General features: G+C 40.4%; 1 protein-coding gene across 1 annotated transcript in view; it reads left to right on the top strand.

Moving 5' to 3' along the window:
- The window catches only part of SLC7A10 (solute carrier family 7 member 10), an 82,988-nt gene that overhangs the window by 38,829 nt on the left and 27,414 nt on the right, over positions 1–16,745 (top strand). The window contains exon 2 of the mRNA XM_025216831.1: positions 11,840–12,044. Within this exon, the coding sequence (XP_025072616.1) occupies positions 11,840–12,044 (205 nt within the window). The remainder of the gene's footprint in view (positions 1–11,839; positions 12,045–16,745) is intronic.

Below are 16,745 nucleotides of genomic sequence, written 5' to 3'. Positions count from 1 at the left end.
AATGGCAATTCACAGCTACAGCTCTTAGTCCTGCCCTTGCTCCAAACTCCAAGCCAGCACTAACACTGATCAACATTTGTGCAACTCACAGCATAAGGTGCAACAAGGCCCTTAGATTTTATCATTTACTCCAGAGCCGAATTTGGCCCATACATTTATTTTTTTTAGAATATTTTTAAATAAAATCTGACAATTTCCTGCATTATATATAAGACATTGTTGTGTATTTCCTACTATATGATAAACAGTTGCTGAACTACAGAATGTATAGTGTTCTTAACAAGCTCAGCTTAACTCAAGGTAAATCTTAGTGAAGACAAAGCAGCTTTTATTTTTTACATGAGATAGCAGGGCCAGCTAAAGTTTATGGAAAATCTAACCTTCAACACAGCCCTCAAACTCTAACTCAGTTTTCCCTCACATGAGAGAACTCAAAACACACTGTACCGCTTATTGTAGTGAAGACAAAGCCTAACTTTCTCCGTGTTTCAGTTACCAACTGTAAGATGAGAAAATATATGAAGGCAAATGTGTTTTAGTGTGTGGAAGCCCTTCTGATACTACAGTTAATATGGCCATGTAAATACCCAAGAGATAGATGTCTGTTTTAAAAATGTGCCTCTTACACTGTAAAACTTCACCCACATCATAACAAATTAATTTTGAAGAAATGCAATGAAAAACTCATAATCAAATCCTTCTTCTTCTGAAGTCCATGGCAAACATCCTCTTAATTTCAAAGGCAGCTGAATCAGATCTGTATACACTCTTCATGTTCAAAGCATTTGCTATGTATTGGTTCACATTATGCATATTGCTAAATATTAGAAGTTAGTAGCAGCATTTCCCATGCCATGGCTGCTACAGTACATTCATTAGCCAACACAGAATGATCATTAAAAAATAATGTATTATACTTGCATTATAGTAATTTTCTTTCTACAATACCAATCAGTTCTTTACAGACAGTACTTACTTATTCCCATAGCTTCATTCACATTATTATAGCTACGTTTCATTTAAAAATGTGATTCTTTGAATGTATACATTACACCCTTACACATTCATGCGTTTCACCCATGCAAATAAAAACCGTAAGCACATTTCTTCTTCAAAATCCACCAGTAAATCCAGCAACCTTCTGTTATCTTACACAGTATTACTCTAGACTTGCTGCAAAAGAGTTTGGCATTAGGCCTGAGAAACAACGTTACAGAATTCATTTCTTTTTCACTGCTGCGCTAGCAGAAGAACTCGGTTACAGTCTTGTGCCAGTAGGTGGAGACTAAATCCAACTTATTTATCAAGTTCACACTGCTTCCTCTCTTGGCACACTTGACCTCCCCATTTTCTCTCTTGCTTCTAATTCTGGAGCAGGTTGGATTGACCTTTATCTGTGCTCTGGTTTTGTTGATGATGTGGTAAAGTGAGTATTTGAAATAAAACTGTATAGGATGTACAGTACCACAGTGCAAACACACACACACACACACACACACACACACACACTATATTACTGCCTACTATGCTCGGTCTTGCTGGGTTGGCAGCAAAATCTGCCCTTAAAGACAATGCAGGATTGAATCACTTAAGTCATTTAATTAAGCTTACGCTTACCAATCACTGTTTTGTTGTATTTGGTCATATAGCATCCTTCACTAACTTAGAAACCATTCTGACCATCTTTCCGAATCAGACTTGAAGCTGTATATTCACAACGATAATATCAAGCAAATATGTGTATACCACACATCACTCTGCATCCTGGCTTCTTCATTTCTGGTACCAGCTGGAATCATGGCAGAGTTGCGTGGCTCAGATGGACATCAGTTTTGTTCCTTAGCATAAAACTCCGGTTGCAGCACCAAAGGAAGAGAACGTTCTCTGAGCAGATGACCAGTCAACAACAAAGGACATTGCAAGAAAGAGTAGAATTTTTTACATGGTTACACATAGAAGAGAAAGTGAATTTTTATGTAAACTTAGCAAACATAAGAAGTGACAGTGTTGATGGAACTGTAGTAAATTATCCACACTATAAATTATAAATTACAAGACAGGCAAGGCAGATCTCCCTTGCTTACCTCTTGTAATGGAAGGGCCTGCTCTGCAGAGTGCCATTGAGAAAGTCTGGTTTTGAACAATCAGTTGATCAGTAAAGGCTGCACCTAATTAACAAATTTCCTGAGCTAAGTAGGTATCATATTTCTAGTGCAAGATCTAAGGAAACTGCCTTTCATGAGATGATTTCTGAGACCTAATGTTCCTTGGAATAAATTTCTGGCATATCTGGTTCTGCAGATTTTTCACGTGCAGCGAGGCAAAATTATCTTCCAAGGCTTTAATGGCAAATCTTAACAATAACATGCTATTCTCATGATGTGTGTGGAGCTTGCAACTGGTCAGTACAAGTTTCACATACGTGGCAAGAACAAAACAACTGGAGCTCCATCATGAGACTAAAGAGAATTTCCCCACATAATATTTTAATCATGTAATCTTAAATCCAATGAACTCCTTCATGAAAATGAGAAAATGAGCAAACAGCTGTATTTAAGGATTATCCAGAACACTGCCTGGTCTTTCACTTCTGCTTTTCCAGGAAATAAGACCCATAGTGTGTTACTTTTTCATAAATCATACCAATTCTGTAGAAATAACATGATTCACTTACTTGACCCATAGCATCTTTATAATTTATTCATAAGAATAAAACTTCAGCTTACAGAGAAGATAAGACTAATGCTTTTATGTACGACACTCCTGTCCTTTGTATTTCAGGTTTGTGGGGAGATGATAGTAATGGTACCGACACTTTGGCCTTTGATAAATAAAATCAGCATTTTGAAAAAAAACACTCCTATTTTAGAAATTACAGATGGAAACATGCAGGTCAGAACCTCGCCCATCAGGCTCCAGAATCAAACCCGGTCTCTTGACTGACTATCAACAGAGATATATTAATACTGTGCTCAAAACCATAGTACCCAGGATAAGGACCCTCAATTCCTTATTCCTACCTTAAGACCACACTAACTTCAGTTTCTTTCCTTTTCTACTGTCTGCTAGTTCATAGTTCAACCATGCTGTTTTCTAACTGTTGATATTAATGCTCACCTCTTTCTTTGTCTCCCCCCTCTTCCAATCCCACAGCAGGTCTGTCCCTTATATTGGATTAGTTGATCAGGTAAGGAAGCTGGGAGGTAAGTGAACCCTCATTCCCCTAGTCACCCTGAAAGCCACACTGATAACTTAAGTAAAACTCAGGTGATTTGTTGTAAAGACTTAAATACAGCACACATTCAAAATGCCCACATTTTGACACCTATTTATATAAACTCTTTGAGCTTTCACATTTTTCTCACTCTTAAATTGTGGGAACTAAACAGGGTTTGCACAGTATCATCTCCAAGGTAGCTGGTGAAATGACAAGGAATTGGTAAGCTAGGAAGCGGCAGTTTAAACTGACAATTGGCCGAATAGCATCGATATAGGCACTGAGAAGTGCACCAGGGCCAAATTATTGGGAGGGTGCTGAGCAGAGAGAAAGCATGTGTTGGTCTCAGGGAATGATTTTATATTTGGGTTTTATACCATCCCAACCCAAATAGGCAATTTAAACCAAACTACTCCTTAGCCACTGAGCAAAATGTACATGTAGTAGAGTCAAAACAATCCCCCTAAATGCCCTCAGTTCCTTCCAACATTTCCCTCTTAATATTTTCACTGATTTGCAAGAAAAATGTGTGCATTTGTATTAACTGGAGAATTAATTTTGAAACTTAAGGCCTTGTAAAAAATTTTAGTTGAAGTAGTTGTTAGCTCTTGGAATGCTGATGAAGTTTATCATATTACCAGAGTTTTCATCACTATATTCTTCAAATTCCTGATGCAAGGTCATTTTTTGTGCTTAAAAACTGTTATCATTTCTTGATTATTAGAAAACCAATCAGCCAGAAAAACTTCCTAGTGCTTAGGAAATATTAACAGTAGAATTGCATACATACAACAAAATGGTAAAACCTAAATTTTGAAAAGTGTATGCAGAAAATGTAGCAATGTGTCACCATCTCTGTTCATCCAAAATAATTTAGGTTTCAGTTCCATTGTAAGGAAGCTTCATTGTAATGAACACTCAGGATAAATCCATTAAGGCTTGGTATGACTCATTCATGTCGAGACATTCATTCAGTACAAATTGTACCCAATTAATACTGTATCAAAGATTTAAGTGACCTATGCTGTTTCAGCTAAGCAGGAGTTATATATAACATTCAATTTTACCATTGCTCTAATGTAACCTAGTTTTGATACTCCTTGTATTCCTCCGTTATTTTTCTCAAATTGCTCTTCCAAGGAAGTTATGCTCAGAAAGCAGACTAAAAACAGTTCTGTCTTACTTTCCATGTATGCTCCAGCCATATCTGCTTACGCTACTGACAAAAACAAGTATTTTATTCTATTCATCTCACAGAGACACAGTATCTCAGGGAGAGTAAACTGGGTTTTAGCTTGCCTTATGCACTGACAGCAGTAACATTGTCACCCAAGTTACAATGGCAGGACCATTATAATTAGTGATGATGCATGAGCTTCATTTTCATATCCCAAATGAAATGGCAAAACTGATGATTTATAAACAAGACCAAAACCACCCTGATCAGGGAAATATCCTCTAGATTTTCTTCACAGAATTCCTGCCATCGCAGGGGAGTGGAGTATTATGTAAAGGAAGTACATAATGCATGATGCACTTTCCCTGCAGCATTGTGCTTTTAAATACCTGGGAAAAAGGAACCACCCCAGCACTTCTCCCTCACACCAACTCTGCTTAGTACGGATGGCTTCAGAAAGGGACTCCCATGTGTTTGGGACCCTAATGCTGCAGAAAGCCCACTGAGCCTGGCTCCTGCATCAGAAGAATCCCAGTCAAGGGATGGGGTGTGGCCAGGCCATTCAGGTCAGTTCACCAAAGCATTCAAGTCTTGCATTCATATGCTTTTCTGACTGGACTGTGTATCTTTTCAGGATTGGGCTGACCGCTTGGACCCTGAACTAGGCTGCATAAACCCTCCACCTCCCCCGTCATTCTTGATGGGCACTTCACTAGTAGAATATAATCAGAATCGTCAGGAGAGACTACTTTTATATCTTGCATCTCCAGCCCCAAAATAATTCTGGATTGTGTCCACCTAATCTGAGTGTCCCATGATAGGTGTAGGGCAAAGGCTGATTTCCACAACTTGGGGACCCTAGCTGGACTGACCACGTTTTCCTCACAGTCTACACAAGACGCTAACCGTGCAGTAGCCTAATAACACTGCAGAGTGGCATGCTGGGCAAAAACCATGCTAATACACTACTGCACAGTAGTGTTAGGCTACTGCACAGTAGTGTTAGGCTACTGCACAGTAAGCATCACTAAAAACTCATGCGATCACACTACTGTACTGTAGTGCAAGTTACTGCACATTGATTTAGTACTTCATTATCCAAGTACTAAACGTAATGTGCGGTAACTACGGCGCATTAATGTGTAGATGTGCCCAGTGATACCAAAACTGAAAAGGATGTTTTCCATGTGCAAAATGAAGGAGGATTCTTCAGAATTCATTCTGTGCTCTGGCTGTTATAATTGTCCCAAGTAATTGTAAATTGGCCACACTCTGGCTCAGGCACTTAATTGGACTCAAAATGAGCTGTCTACTGCCTTACAGGAGGTGCAGTATCCGTTGGTTTTACTGGAGCTGTGCCTGTGTACTTCATATGGTGCTTTTGGCTTCAGGTCCTCTCCCCCTGCCTTGCAGGCCATGCAGAGAAGTGGAGAGGACTAAAGCTGCATCTTTTCTGCTTGTATTTTAGCAGTGCTCTTCTACGAACCCTGCTGGAGCAGTTTCATGTTATAATCTGCCAACTGGTCTTTCGCTTCCTGCTTCACTGGTCCACAGGAAAGTACTGAGTTTTTGTTCGAGTTTATCAGTAGCTCCTACCAGCATACCTGATGCTGCTGCAGAAGCAAATAAACAGAAGGAAACCAAGGGGTTTTCTGCTGTGATAGCATTACAGGAAAATGATTTGAAGAAGGGTTCAGGGATTCTGGGTTTTAATTCACCCTAAAAAGGAATCCCTCTGCACAACGTGCAGTCAGAGCCTGTATTTCAAATCAGAGCCTATCGCACCAGGGTGTGCTGGTTTAGTAGCACCCTTAGTAAGTATTGCAGGATTTGGTTGTTTACCAAGTCAAAGCTTTCGTTACAACAGCTGCAATCTGAGAGACATAGCAAAGTTTTGAAGGACAGATCTTGTATTTTAAAGACAAACCAAACAGCCTAATCATTGTCACTAATTCAACTGTAAAGTAAGGCAAATGCAGTAGTAAAGGTCATAAGTAAAATTCAAATGATTAATTCTCATGCATCATCAATTTGCTGTTGCACTGCAAAGCTAGGCCTGCCTATTCCACATTAGAGTGTACTGGAAATCAAAAATTGCAGAGGCTAAGGCAAGTTCTATCATTGTAATTGTTTAGCTAATTCTTTAAAAGCAAAACCAAGTTTTCCTAGACATCATACAGTAGATGACTTTACACACATATGGACCTCTCTCAATTCCTATATGTTCAAGCCCCACTGTCCATCACTAGTATAGATCAGTGGCAGCTCTTACAGACAGTTTCTTCACTGATCCAAGACAGATTGTCAGCTTTGATCCCCTGTTCCTTGCACCTGTCAGGGCTACCCAGCTTTCCCTGGGCCCTCATGGACCACAACCAAAAGGCAAAACACCTTTAAGGAATGAAACAGCTTTACACCTTGTGCCTGGGGCCCAGTGGTCTTGCCCTCGTTCTATGTATTTAGCAAAACCAGAAGTTCATTGGCTTTGTCTCTAGGAAGGGTCCAGAGGGGATCAAAGAGCAGCCAGTACAACAAAGCTTATTAAAAAACAGAAAAAGTGAAAAAAAGGTATAAAAACATCAACTAGTTGATATAGTTATAGATAATGATTCAATTCTGTGTATTTTTTGAGGTGTCAAGATCACTCAGGCCTTCAGGTCCATTGGCAGTACGCCTGTGCAAAGCAACTAATATTTGTTTCGGATTTGGCTTATTCAGGGGAGTGTGATTCGATTCGGTGACTGAAATCACTGTCCCGAATTGATTCGGCCAAATCTGATTCGGAGATTGGCTGCTGCTGAATCTCCGAATCAGCCAGGCCCATCCATCCAGCCCGGCAATGCCTGCCCTGCCCACCCCAGCTCCCGGCGCTTTGGGGAAAAAGCCCCGGCTCCCTGGGTGCTGCCAGGCAGGGGGTGATTCCCGCTGCCCCCCACTACCCCATGCTGCGTGGGCCAGCTCCGGCCCTTAAAAAAAATGAGAAAAACCCCAGACTCACCATTCCTGCCAGTGGGGGGCAATCTCCACTGCCGCCACCACTTGGGGGGCTCTGCATGAGCCCCCTGAAGCCCCAAGGCTACTGCAGGAGCAGTGAGTCCCGGGGTTTTTCTCTGTTTTTTTTTTTTCTTAAAGGGACAAATCCACAGCAGGTGGGGCAGCCATGGAGGGCAATGGGGGGGCATTGCGGAGCTCGTGCAGAGCCCCCTATGCAGCATGGATCACCTACCCACCCGGCAGCACCCAGTGAGCACTGGGGCTTTTCTTTAATGGGCCAGGAACTGGGGTAGGTGGGGCAGCCATGGGGGCTGGGGGAGCAGGCAGGAGATGGGGGCTGGCAAGGGCCCCCCCATGGCCCACTCCCCCATCCTCCACCCCTACTTACCAGCTCCCTGCTGCAGCCACCAGGGACTGCCCGAATCATTGAAGCTCTCCAAATCTTTTCCGAAGATTCGGAGAGTTTCAAATAGATTTGGATCTTTTAATTGGTCACTCGATTCAATTCGGTGGCTGGATCTCCGAATCCGAATAGGGCCAAATCACTACCCAAAGCTTCGTACGGCCCTAATTAGCAGTGCAACACCTCAGACATCTGCGTCTGTGTCAATGAGTCCTCCCCATCCTGGCTTTGGATATCTTTCCATTATGCTCTCATGTTACTTTGTTATATATGTGTGAATAGCTTGCCTTGCCATTTCACCCTTTGTTTCCTGTCCAGATATGGCAATGAAGTTCCTTGAACCCAGCACATGGTCACATAACTTTTCCCAGAATTTTTTTGCATTTTCCCAAGAGTCCTTATTTCTCAACATGCAGTCTTATTGTTCCAGTTTTGTGTGTGATGTATAGCGTTGAAAAGGAACTCACTGAACCTGCTAGCACATCTCTTGTTTGGAAGGAAGTTTATTTGCAGGGCTGTTCTTTTTCCGGATTGAAACATCAGGTCCTCTCGGACTAGTTTAGCATTCCATCCAGGGTGACTGTCTTCCCTTGAGACATTCTTTTGGAATGTTAATTAGGCTTTTGCTGTCCTGGTCTAAAGAGTTAGCCAGAAGCATAATGTTAAGCAGATTTCTCCATACTACCATATTTCTCAATCATCCCTGTGTATGTACAATAGGATTTTCCTTTTGCGAGTGATTCAGTTGAAGGCTTGTGTATTTTACAAAGATGATGAAAATTTGGTTTTTAATAAATATACATTCTTATGACCTAAATTATTTGCATGTGAAATTATTTTGAGAAGCAGCAGCAGCTGCACACTTTGGTTTTTTGAGAAGTGGATTATTTGATTTTCAAAAGGAATTTCACAATTCAGTGGAAATTGTATAAATATAAAAGGGAAATCCTATCCAGCACAGTGGTCAGTCTTTAGTCTTTTCCTTTGTACACATACATACCTACAATTCCTTCCTGAATACAAACAGGATCAAATTCTGAGTCTGCTTCTGCCTTGGATTTTGCCACTTTTTAATGAGATACCAGGAGATTACCTCATCCTAATAATGTAGCACTCTAATGCATCTGTGTCACTTACAACGTGAAGGTGCAATTTATCACCAACGTAAAGTGACCCAGTGGTTTTACCTCCAAAAATGGTGTCATCTAGGGAAGAAATATTTAAGAACAGATTCAATAGTGTTAGAAGATAAAAACCAATTATAAGAACTCAGCTAGCGATTTCTAACAATACACTTGCAAAATCTGCTGTTTTATGTGGATTTCTGGTGCCATAGTAGATTTAATAACCCTTTTTTAATAGCACTGCCAACTCTCATGATTTTATCAAAAGTTTTGTGATATTTAGTATCTCATAAAGCTCCAGCAGTTCCTGGAGAAAGGTTATTACACATGAATGTCAGCATTCGTTTAAAGGAGCAGATACATTTTTAGCCTTCATCATTTATGGATAGATGCTTGAAGATACAAAGAAATTGACCATAAAGGTGCAAGAAAACAAGCATCAACCACTGCTTTGTCTTCCTTTATAAATCCCATGGTTTTCAAACAGAACTCATGACTGCTTTAGATGGCTGCACCTTTTCACCTTCCTGTCACCAGGACTTTGCCAGCTGTAACCACACAGCTAATAACAAAATCCATGTTCCCGCAAACCACAAGGGGATACATTTGACACATCCATGTCCATTTGGACCATATATAAAATGCAAGTCTCAGATAAACCAATGTGAGGCCAAAATCAAAGTGTGTATAATGTCATTTTGTGGTTTGGTTCAACTGCAGTATTGCAAAAAGCTCTGCTTGTCTAGCACAAGGTAAACATTAATTTCAGAGTGGCTTTATATGCTATTAATTCTGGTGGGAAAGATGCACGTTCTCTAAACAAGCTATTGGAATGCAGAGCCCTCCCCTCTAAAAGCAATACATCCCACTGTTATTGTATCATGAATTATTGGTGGATCTTGTTCGTTCATGGGTTTATCCTGGCAATCTCCTACCAACACCTTGATAGCCCAGAGAACAGCCTTTGCCTATGGCCTAATACTCTGGGCGTGGGATGTTCATAATATGAGGAACCTCCTAGGCCAGGTCCAGAAGAACATGACTGTTTCCCTGGGGACAAGTAGGAGCAGCACACCTGGGTAGAGTAGGGGAGGTTGGGCCAGCAACTGTGCTGGCCCCAACAGCCTTACCCGTGGTCATGGGGGAGCTGCAGCCACAGCGCTCTTGCATCTGGGAGCCTGGCCGGCAGCCGGAGTGCAGCCCCAGCAGACCAGCTCCAGTTCTGGGTGGCACGCACTGCTGCCATGTGTGCCACCATGTTTTTTTTTTAAGGCGCAGAGTTCTTTTGATCCTGGGATCTCTCCCCACCCCCTGTTGCAAGGTAACAGCTTGGGGAATGCCTGCATGTGTGGTGCTGCACACAGGTCATCTAGACATGGCCCTAGAGTTTACAGGAGCACTTTACTTTTGCACACGTTCAAAAGTCCACAGCTGTAGGACTCCCCTCTCCTGCCTGCCTCCCTTCAGCACCCCAGGTTCAGACACTCATTAGACTTCCTGACTTGCTGTGAATCGCTGCTCATCAGTTCCAACAAGTGACCCATTCTGTACCTTCCCACCTTTGCATACTCTGTTCTACCATCCCTGCCACACACATCCTCACATGATCACAAGTAGACCAAAATGACTTTGTGATGCATATACTTCTACTTCAAAAGGTGTTGTTACTTCTACCTAAGGAAATCTGACATCAGAACTGATCCAGTGCATGTTAGCATGACTTGAAAGAGTTGGCCATGTTTATTCAAGGTGTTATTTGTTGGTTGTGAAAGTGAAAGGGCATATGTTGCTGAAAGGGGGAGAAAATTAATTTGGCTTTGATGCCATATGGGTGGCAAGGCTTACAAAGCAAGATGGGTCTGGATGTTAATGTTTCATCAACTGCTGATACCCAGGATTTCTAGCAACTGCCATGGAAGGAAATGAAATTCAACAGCCGAGCTGAAGGTTAGCCAGCTTTATGCTTGAGGATGCTAGTACGCAACAAACAGGAGAAAGGGTCTTGCTAGAGTCTTAATACAGGGCTTGTAGAGTCTCTACATGGAAATTTTGAAACTAAAAAGAAGGTGCATGATTGGGTCTGAAAGCCTACAGATAAGACAGCGAAAGCCCCGAACTAACAGGAGTTTGTCTCAGGAGTATGCCCTGATAAAAGATTCCTCTTGAACAGACTCATTTGCTTTGATTTCAATGAGAACAGGCACATACTGCACGTGAAAGAAAAATACAGCAATAATCTAACATTCACTTTCTAATTACAGTAGTGCTTTAGCTCATGTATTAATCAAAATAACAGCAGTACAGAGCCCATGTTGTCCTATATATTACTGACGCAGTACTATGTATACCTTTAGAATCTGTGGACACTTTACAGATGCAGCACTTGTGCCATAAAGACAAGAGTCTTTGGACTTCAAATACATCAGCCATTTGGGGGACTTTGTTCAAGTACAGTGTATATTGTGGGTTCAAATTAATTGGTTCTTGTGGCCACTGCCGCAAGACAGCTTCTGCTTGGCCACTACATAGTAGATGCAATATATATTATTTAGACTTCTATCCATGCTGTACATAGGGCATACATTATTTAGATTCCTCTTAGGAGGACATGAAATATTCTTCATTATAAATAAATTCATCAGCCTTTTAAATACAGCAGTTGAGCAGTGCAGGTGAAGGGAAGTAGTTTTGCAAACTATTTTAAATTTGTCCCATCGTGCCTCCCAATGGACATTCACCAGATACCCACAATCTACTTCAGCAGATTCTAGAGCACATTGCTTTTCATGATTTGCATTCAATTGCAGCCTTTCATTAAACCCTAGTGAAAACACAAATACAATCCAGCAAATCCTGAAAGAGCAATGAGAAAATATGCACACCTCTTTTCCTCTAACTTGCCACAAATCTTTTATTTATTCCAGGTAATATTATTGGTTCTGGAATCTTTATTTCACCAAAAGGCGTTCTGGAACACACTGGCTCAGTGGGACTTGCTCTCATTATTTGGGTGCTTGGAGGAGGAATTTCTGGTCTTGGATCATTATGTTATGCTGAATTAGGAGTTACTATCCCTAAATCAGGAGGGGATTATTCCTATGTCACAGAGATTTTTGGTGGGTTAGCTGGGTAAGTATAGCATTTATTTACATCTTTTATGATGTTATCTGAAAACATTGTATTATCGGTATTACATATTTAACAGAAGAAGGTTTTTGTTTTCCCTCCAGGGGTTGCTGTGACAATTAAAGAGTGTATTTATTTTACAGCATCTTTAGGGTGCTTCTTATAAAGTGATTCTTTATTTTCTCACAAGAAATACCTTCTTGCACCTTCTGGCTAGATCAGCTCAGTTTGAACAAAAGAAACAAGAATTCTTGCTTACCTCCACTGATTGAACAAAACAAATTATATGAATATGCATTGCTGCAAACTATGCCATATGGTATTTACCATTTTTGCTACACTATAAGGTGCAGATAGAATTGTAACCCTGGATCTGAGCAGTCTCAACACAAGAGAAGTCAGACTTAAGCTAGACCAAGTCTGTCCCTATTGCAGCAAGAGGCAACATTGCACTTTTTCTGTAATGTGATTTCACAGTGTTTAGATCTTCCCGCAGTGGGACAAAGTAAATCATTTAGGAGCCATTCCACAATTTATACCGTAGATTGCATCACTATGATTTGTTTAATCAAAGTATACATTGGGAATATCCTGTAGAAAGAAAAAAAATGCTAATTCACACTGTGGTTTCTCTCTGAACAAATGATAATAGAGTAATGTGGTAAAGGGAAAAAGAGAGAGAGGGGAGTTAATTTATATTCATCTTTACTGAATAGTTAAAAAAGAAAGAAAAATGGTCTTGGCCTGTATTCACAACTGTGCCTGGGGTGCTTCTCTGCTTTCTGGGTTATATAATAATACCCTAATTGGACTGGGTGTTGTACATGTTACTGTTTCCTATGTGAAGAATAAATATACCAAGTGCAAACTAAAGGAACAAAAAAAAGAGACGGCTGCTTACTTTTCCGTATTGAACAGAGCTGTTCTTTCAGTTTAGCTAGCGATTGTGCTGATGAGACTGAGAGCTAGGCATAATGCGAGCAGGTACTGTGAACCCTTCTCCATAGACCTCACTCATGCTTGTCAGACGTTAGACCTGCTTTGCCACTCCTCTACTGACTATAGATATGTTCAGCCAGTTGCAACATGACAAGATGGTTTATCTTTCAGGTGTTTATCAATGGATTCAGGCCACTGAAGCTTGCCTAACAACTCACCCAATATAAAGCTGATTCAATAATAAATATTATTTCAGCTACAGATCTTGCTTCTCTAACTTCTGAGGCACCGCAAGTTCTACTTCTGGGCATTCCCTGAAACAACTCAGCCTTGAAAGACTGATAAGTTTGGTGCTTTTCTCATGATTATACTGCATCAGGGTGGACAAACTAACTGGTCCTCCCCTCCATTTCACCTGAATAGGTCAGTGTATGGTTTATGGTGTAGTCATCAACATGATGGCACCTACATCTTTCTTTGGATAACAGGCAGAGTGCTCCATTATTCCCATGTGAGAATGAGTCGAGTAAAAAAAATTAAAAGGACAAGCTTTAACAGAATTTATTTTAAATTCTTCCAGTTAGCCCCATGTATGAGGCCTCATCTTTATCAGGGGAAGAAGACAGGCTTCTTAATTTAAACTCAAGTTACTCAACCTAAGGGAAAATCCTAGCAAAGATGGGGTAATTTGTTTTTTTTTTACATGAGTTAGGAGGTCAGATTAAAGACAGAGGAGGACCTAGGTCCATTTTAACCTCAACTCGTGTAACGGGAACAGAGTGCCTTTACTAGGATTTTGCCTGGATATAATTAATTGGAGTTAAGATTGCACCTTTTTACCTATTGTAGGCACCACCTAAAAGATTAGGATTCCACAACCCAAAATTGATGAGTCCAGGGTTTTCCTTGGAAATGCATGATGCCTACACTGCAGTCACTTGCTTTCACATTACCCTGGCTTTCCCTAGATAGCTTTGCTGCTACCAGTGGCATTGTTTCATAACCATGATTTATTCCTTGAAATGGGCACTGCAGTCCACAGAGAGAAATAGCATAAGATACTGAAGGCAGTGCCACCTGCTATGATAGGAATGCCTCATATAAAGGAGCCCAGGAAGTCAGTGTTCACCATCACATGCAATTTCACAAAAATCAGTGAATTTTGTCTTCTGGAATATGGTAGAACAACGTTCATTAAAATCACAGGTAATTAAATTACAATTTTGTTTCTAATACAAGTCCTACTTACTTCCTCCTTTCTGCTATGTTCTCTCAGAGAATCTTTGTAACAAGTCACCAAGAGGTGTCAAGCACAATGGTTATAAAAACGTCTTTCTGTTTATTGATTACCCCACCGGGCTTAGCCTGGAACAGAACAACTATGTCAGTTTCCAATGTAGAGAACTCTGTCTTCCATGACAGCAATTTTCTTCCTTAGGTTTGCATTGCTCAGGCAGTATCAAAAAAAGTATAACCTTGTCCTCTGAAGAAAAATAACGCTCCAGTTCTTTATTTCCAAAATGAATCAGTCTTTGTCCCGAGAGAACAAAGCAGTGCCACATATATATGACAAAAGGTTGTTATAGCTGAGGAACCTTCAGACATCTTTCTTGGTATCTGTTAATTTAAAAAGAAAGCTTTTATCAGCAGAATGGGATTAGGTTTTCTGGGTGGGTTTTTTCCCCAAGATGATTTCCTATAATAGTTGTGTGGTAGGAAATGGAGCGTACCATTCTGTCTCTCAACTAAGCAAGTACCTAAAGAGTGTAACTTTTAGGAAAGCTCACAAGGTTTTCACAAAAAAAATAAAAAAAAAAATTTAAAAATGCATTCTGTGAAAGTTTAGTTTTCTCCCATGAATATAAATTCATGACAGCCTGCCAAATTATGTCCTAAGACCTTTATCCTATGACAAACCTGAAGTTTTCAGTTTCTCGCAGATGAAGATCTTTATCACAGGCAGAGACATGTAACATGACTATCTTGACACTTTCCTCCTCTTTTCTTTGAAGTCTTCTCTCTCTTTTCCCTTTAAGGGAAATTTATTAATTTCCTGTGTCTATGTATGAAAGGCAGAAAATTATCAAATGACTAACAGATTAATTATTTGTATTCTAACCAATAGCTCCCAAGTCTGTGGACTGACTGCTAAATAAAAAATTAAAACAAATAAAATGTGGGACCAGATATTCAGGTCTCCAGATGCCCCTATGAGAGGCAAGCTATAAGAACCTGCATATAATACCCAAAAAGAACAGGGAGAGTACAACTTACTACAGGAATCAAATGTTTTAGTTTTGGGAACTGAAGTTGTGCTTCTTGTTTCTCACTCCAGCTTAATTCAAATTAAAATAAATTGAAGGACTATTAATAAACAAAATAAACTGAAGGCATATTAATACATATTTAAAATATAATGTCAGTCCTAGTGTTGGACTTGTGAACTTTCCCCATCTTTACTCTGTTAGTCAGTCAACGACAGCCACCCATCATCATGTCTAGCAGCTGAGCAGCCTTTTAAAGATGAGACAGAAACTGAATTGAGAGGTAAAATATAATACTTTCTCTTCCTGTGAAGCTTTCTACCCAAATTTCCAAAAGTACTTTTCAAACAAAAGCTGAAAGCCCCATGGAGGGGAGGGGAATTTTATAGGCATTTCGCAAATGAAACCGAACCTGACTGGTTAAGTGACCTTTCCATAACCACACCCACAGCAGATCTCCAAGTGGATAAATCCCGTAACTTTACTGGATTCATGTTCAAGAACCGAATGCCTGATTTCAGGCCGTGACTGGAGAACCTAAGCACTGGTTCTCATTTTCCCAGTCCTGATTACCAGACTGCATTTGCTAACTGATGCTCAAGAGACAGCCACTCTTTTAATAAAATTATTCAACCTGGGAGAAATGTTTAAGGTGTAAGGGGAGATTTTCAGACACATTCAGATGAGTTAGGGAGCTCATGGCCACTGACTTTCCATTGGAGTGACGCACTTAACTCCCTGTGATGCTTTTTAGAATCTCCCCCATTGTGTGGAGTACTCCAAACTGCTCAGACTTGGCCTATCTCTACTTTCATTGAAATCATGATCTAAATTTCCATAAGGATGCAAACAGAAGTGAGGACATGAAAATCAGTACAACATCTTACACAGTTAAACCAAGATTTACAGCCTACTGTACTTTAAACCAAGGAGACAGGCTTCTTCATAAATGCCAGTAAATTTGTTAATTTTCAAAGCAGTATTCCACACTGCACCGTATCCACTCCACTAGAAAAATTTATTTGTCCCAGAATCATTGGGAACGAGACAGGTGCATAGAGATTTCAAGGCATACTTGAAAGCCAACTGCTCAGAGCAACAGCATGATAACTGAGGCCTTACAAGTTATTACCATTGGGTGCCTATACATGTGGTTGGGGTGGGGGACACTTTAATTAGAGCAGTTTGTAGAGAGCTGCTCTAATTAAAGCACCACAGCGTCACGTGTATCAAGCCCCCACACATTTAAAAATGGCTGTGGGATGCTTTGACTAAAGCTCATTCACCAAGCTTTAGTTAAAGTGCCCCAGTAGCTATTTTTAAATCCACAGAGTCTTATACATGTTATGCTGCGGCAATGCTAAAGTGTTCTAATTGGAATGTATCATAGCACATGTATAGGCACACATTACATCCTGTGCTTTAAAAGGGCAGGCTGATCCATAGAAATAAGTGATGTAGCAGGAAAATTTGGAGGAAAGGCATTATTAAATATGACAAC

The sequence above is a fragment of the Alligator sinensis genome, unplaced genomic scaffold, assembly GCF_000455745.1.
Source record: "Alligator sinensis unplaced genomic scaffold, ASM45574v1 scaffold170_1, whole genome shotgun sequence".
In the NCBI taxonomy this organism is placed as follows: Eukaryota; Metazoa; Chordata; order Crocodylia; family Alligatoridae; genus Alligator; species Alligator sinensis.
Note: the sequence above shows the minus strand (reverse complement) of the source record. Positions and strands in the feature narration are given on the sequence as shown.